This window comes from Nicotiana attenuata, unplaced genomic scaffold, assembly GCF_001879085.1.
Source record: "Nicotiana attenuata strain UT unplaced genomic scaffold, NIATTr2, whole genome shotgun sequence".
In the NCBI taxonomy this organism is placed as follows: Eukaryota; Viridiplantae; Streptophyta; class Magnoliopsida; order Solanales; family Solanaceae; genus Nicotiana; species Nicotiana attenuata.
Genome location: NW_017672424.1, coordinates 70,154 through 75,537, shown reverse-complemented (window position 1 = coordinate 75,537; position 5,384 = coordinate 70,154). Strand labels below are relative to the sequence as shown.

Genomic DNA, 5,384 nt, shown 5'->3' with positions numbered 1-5,384 from the left:
TAACATGTTCTCCAAACTTCTGGAGTTGTGCTCTTTGTCTGCACATGCTTTCAGCTAATTATCACTGATCTTGGAATTTACAGTTTAAACAAAAGCTATATGTTGATGCTATCATCGTCTTATATTTCACAACTCATGTAATTAAGGAGGAGGGGACGTAGAGTTGCACTTGCACATGAATACTATATTTATAGTGTAAGTACGGATAAATTTCTAAGACTTAATTAGTAATCTGATGAATATGATAATTAATTTACTATCACATGTTAAATTCTACTGATACCATGCCACTTTTTATATAACTTAAATCCTTATTTGTGTATGCACAAATGTCCAATATCAGTCGTCATGAGATGCAAAAAGGAAAGAAGAAGTTTCATTACAAGAATTGATACGGTTTAAGTATCTCATCATAACACACACTTGAATGGAGAAACAGAACTATCCTTATCTGGAAGCCTTCCACACTAGAAGAATTAAATTACTGCAATCCTTAAAATAGACAAAGACTGTTATGCGGCGGTCGAAAAATAGAAAAAAATTGCAGAATGCACAGAAAAACTTGACATGAGTGATGAGACGAAGACAGAATGTAAAGATCAGTTGTATTTATGGGCAATCTCCAAGAGAGTGGCGCAAAGTTTTTGGGGCTCGCTCAGCATTGCCGTGTGATCAGCACCTTTAATCTCTATTGCTTCTGTGACACCAATGTTGTCAATTTGCCATCGCTGGAATTCTTCTGGTATGCCTTTATCCTCAGTGCACACAATGTAAACTCTCTTCACTGATCCAAACCCTTCATCTGTGAAATACTTGGCCTTCGACAGATCTTCCATAAACAGAGAGCTTGGTCTCACCAATGATGATGCTAATGCAATATCCTAACACATTATCAATTCAAATGTACGTTAGGCTGCTTTTATTTCTAAGAAGGAATATTTTCCAAGAGGGTATATAATTAATTGAGTTTAACAATGGTGACTTGACTTTTTTTACACTATAGGTTAATATGACCTACTATAACAGTTAATAATATGATAATTTAGGAGATAAAAAGTACTAGTATGTGTTTCTACAGAGTAGTAGGCTTACCTCAGGAGAGCATAGCTGGTAGAGTTTGTGAGCCAAGAACTTTGGGCCAAAAAACATGGATGTCAGTGGCTCTTCAGGGGAACCATATGGTACAAATTGAGTATCCAACCAATTCTCTGCTGGCGTCCGCTCATTATACTACACAAAAATACATTAAAATTGGGTTAAATAAAGCAGTCAATCACGACCACCATAACAAATGTGCTGTTTTTCTTTCTAACGTACACATTGATCACATTGACTAGAGATGGCAAAATCAACTTACCTTTTTGTATATCTTGGACAAGTTTAAATGGATTTAGTTATGGCTCATTTATTGACTAGATTCAACAGTTACCTAAAATGACACATCAAATTATTTGGTCGACAAGGGTCCAATAATGTAACTCAATTGGTCATGTTACAACCCGAACATACAAAATCAATTTTTTGGAGACAGAGGATCCATCAAATTACTTGTTAAAAACCGGTACAATAGTGTAACTCAATTGGTGAAACTGCAACCCACACACTAACATGAAAAAAATCAAATTTAGAGATAGATGTATGTCAATTTAGAAAAACTAAAGTTAATAAATTATGAAATATATTAACCTTCACATTTTTTTTCCAAAAAGAAATAAGAAAGAATGGAAGGTTGGGAAAATTTTATTTTGTGTCTCATACAAGTGACACTAGTTGTATGAGGCAACTTTTTGTCTCACAGTTTTGTGGACCCAGAATTCTGTGGACCCAGCAATGTAAGATTGGGGTCCACAATTTTGTGAGATAAAAAGGAGCCTCATACAACTAGTGTCACTTGTATAAGACACAAAATAAAACTTCTCGGAAGGTTGGTTTATGTTAGACAGGTTGAGTTTGACCCGTTATTTTACCATCATTTTGATTTTGACAAGTTATTTTACCCAAGCAAACTTTGAACACATCATAATTGTGACCGGTGTTGAAACAATCCGCCTATTACCACCTCTACATCTGATTTGACTTGATCATTTCAAAAGCATAGTAGTTTATATTCATCTACCGATGGTTGGAAAATCGGTTATGGAGAATAGCAATTAGTTTGAGGCGTGTTAAGGATATTGTTCTTAAAAATATTTCACTCACACAATAATAATAAAATTAGGCATATCTTCAAAATTTAACAAGCCCTTCCAATTATTAAACTGGAAATAAAACTAGTAGAAAATTTAAGAAAGAAACCCAGCAAATAGGAGGAAGAAGATAATTAAGAAAGTTATGTCTACAAGTCTCCTAAACACCTTGTATATATGGGCGTTGTTGCAAAGGTTAGTTATCAGCTAGATAACCGCTAGTTTGACTCTATTAAATGTAAAATAATTTATAAAATAATAAATAGACATAAAATTATATTTCAAAAAAGAAAAAAAAATCAAATCAAAATGATGGATATATCCTTATGAGATACCATACCACTAAAGTACGTAAACTCAGCAGCAATTGCTCAAGGAAAAAGACATTTTGTTAAAGAGTTTGGCGTCTTTTGCCCCAAAAATAGAAAGCAAACAGTCGGAGAAACGTGGAGAAATGAAGTAACGTTGAGTAGTTTTCCACCTCAACTTGCATTGTTAAATTTCACATACGCCAAAAATGCACTCAACATCACAAGTCCCCATATATAGAAATTTATTAAAGTTTTTAGGGAAAAAAATGAACACTATTATTGGAAAAGTTTTTTAGTGCCTAAGTTTTCTGGTATAGACTATAATCCACATGTAATATTTGTTAAAAATCACAATCTTTAAGTTCTAGAGTGCAAAGGAAGTCCAAACTTAGCAGACCTAGAGACAATTCGAAGTCAAATTGATGTGTTGTTTTGTATAACACATAATGTCACTTCATTTTTTAGTCTATCAGAATGGAAAGAAATGCTTTATATTTTTTACTTTTATAAATGTAAAAGAACTTTATCTAGTAGAAAATACATTTTAGTGGGCTAGAGTTTCCATCTTTGCATTCATTACTCTATCTAGCTATTTCCTAGCATATGGACGAGTGATTTTATTTTGTGTCTCATATAACTTACACTAGTTGTGTGATGACTCTTTTTATTTCACATATTTGTGGACCCATATCTTATACATTTGGGTCCATAAATTTTGGGACCCATACAACTAATGTTGTGTGAGGCACAAAATAAAAATTTTCCATATGGACACTACGAAGCCTCTCTTTTTCCCCGTCACAAAGGGCATTTTTTTTCCTTTTGAACAAATTAAAATTGCATAGCATTGCATTTTTAGAGTTCACTAACCATAAATACTACTTATTGACAATCAGATAAATCAATTTTTACCTTCTAAAGTATCGGAAAACTTGTATGACAATTTCAAACTTCCCCTATCCACATACATTAGTGACAGATCTAGACAAGACAAAGGGAGTTCAATAGCATTAATTACGTCTAACTAGGAGCCCATTTTTGTGAGAAAAATCATACATACATGTATTAATATATGCATATACATGATATAATACTCCATCAATCTCAAATTATGTGTCGTGATTTCTAAAAATAATTATCTCAAATTATTTATGATTTTATAAGTTCAAGACAAAATTAATTATATTTTTCCTATTTTACCTTAGTAGTAATTGTTCATGGAGACTACAAACACCTCAATTATGGATAACCTTGTTCAAATATCAATTAGTCAACCATATTTCCTTAAACATTTTATCATATTTTACACAAATACAATCAATAAATGATGGAGTACTAATTGCTTCAAAACCTAACAACTTCCACCATTGTATTATGAAGTCTATTCTTAAATAAGATTCTGCTACTATAATAATGAAAGAATATTTAAAAAGAATGGAGAGGGAAGTATAAACTCATCTGACTATTGAACATTCAACACATTCTTAAGGAACGTGTACAAGAGAATCATGAGATAATTTGTGACGGAGGATTAATAAGTAAGACTTGTTGACTCTAAATTTTGAATTTGTTTCCCTACACAACAACACCAACAACAATAACTCAATGTATTCCCGCAAATATAGTCGGAGGAGGGTAGAATGTATGCAGCCTTACCCCTGCCCCTGGAAGGATAGATAGATTGTTTCCCTTCACACGAATAATAAACATCATCATGCAATGACAATAATATGCAAGAATATAGTTTACCTGTTCCAAAACATAGGAGGAGTTGTGAACAGAATCAGGCATGAAAGCAGCCAAGAAAACAGCAGCATAGATCTTTTGTGGATACTTTTCCATAGCAAGTCCCAAATTCATACCACCAAGACTATGTCCCACTAATATAACCTTCTCCTCTGCTGAAAGAGATTCCATCAACTCCATCAATGGCAAAGTATAATCATAAAGTGTGCGAAGCTCCTCTATTTTTCTCAAATCAATGCCAGAAGCTGCTAAATCAAGGGCTGTAACCTTATGGCCTGCACCTTCTAGCAGAGGCTTTAGCTTGTACCAACTCCAACCTCCATGACATGCACCATGTACTAAAACAAAGTGTTTTCCTTCCTTCATTTTAATTTTATGCCTTGTAAGTTTCTTTTCTTTGGTTTAGTCTTAAGCCAAGAGAACTATTATAAGAAGGGCTGTAGGTAGTGTTTTGGTGGATATGGAGAATTTATAACCACTACCTGTCAAAATTCACATCTGGCTATTAGTTAAATATCAATAATCATGTGCCTTTGATAGAATAGTCAACTATTTTTAGGGAATGGAGAGAGACATTGGAGAGAATTCTAATTTAACAAAATGATGTAGATCTAATCCTTTTAAAATACTTTTGGTCTAACTTTCTTTTACTCCCTTCCGTCATTTTTATCTTTCGTTTGAGTTGTTGGCACATTTATTAAGAAAATTTATTATGAATACATTTGTTTAAAGGGTTTATATTATTTGTATCTCTTACTTCAATGAGCAACTTAATGACTATATACCTTCTTGAAGTAGTTAGGTGGAATTGAGAAAAAAAAATAATGCATTTTTTTTATTTTCTGAAGTGACAATATATCGAATCATATTTTGTCGACAAAAGTGATAGATGAAAAGGACCAAAGAGCAATGCAATTAGACAGAAACCATTAGAGATTGGATGAAAGTCAACGGAGATCACTAAACTTTCTGATTAAAATGAAATTATTACCTATCGACCAAATCAAAGTTTGATTTGGAAATTGATTAAGAAAAATGATTGTAGCATCTTTAGCAGCCAGAGACGGACCCATGTGTATGGGTGAGGGGTTACCGGACCCCGTAAACTTCGGATGAAATCCTGTATATATATATATATATA

The 5,384-nt window shown here is 33.1% G+C and overlaps 1 protein-coding gene across 1 annotated transcript; it reads right to left on the bottom strand.

Moving 5' to 3' along the window:
- Positions 1-354: 354 nt before the first annotated feature.
- On the bottom strand, positions 355-4,763 carry LOC109213139 (salicylic acid-binding protein 2). The gene is made up of 3 exons (XM_019376897.1): positions 4,247-4,763; positions 1,093-1,230; positions 355-881 (listed from the first exon to the last, which is right to left on the bottom strand). Exons 1-3 carry the CDS (start codon positions 4,607-4,609, stop codon positions 600-602), a joined length of 783 nt encoding a protein of 260 aa, XP_019232442.1. The 5' UTR covers positions 4,610-4,763; the 3' UTR covers positions 355-599.
- Positions 4,764-5,384: the final 621 nt, after the last annotated feature.

Excerpts from the sequence above, each read along its gene's own strand:
- LOC109213139 (XM_019376897.1), bottom strand. The coding sequence starts at position 4,609 with ATGAAGGAAGGAAAACACTTTGTTTTAGTACATGGTGCATGTCATGGA. Across the intron at positions 1,231-4,246 it reads CCTCCTATGTTTTGGAACAG|TATAATGAGCGGACGCCAGC; the intron begins GTAAACTATATT and ends ATTTTTGTGTAG. Across the intron at positions 882-1,092 it reads ACCAGCTATGCTCTCCTGAG|GATATTGCATTAGCATCATC; the intron begins GTAAGCCTACTA and ends ATAATGTGTTAG.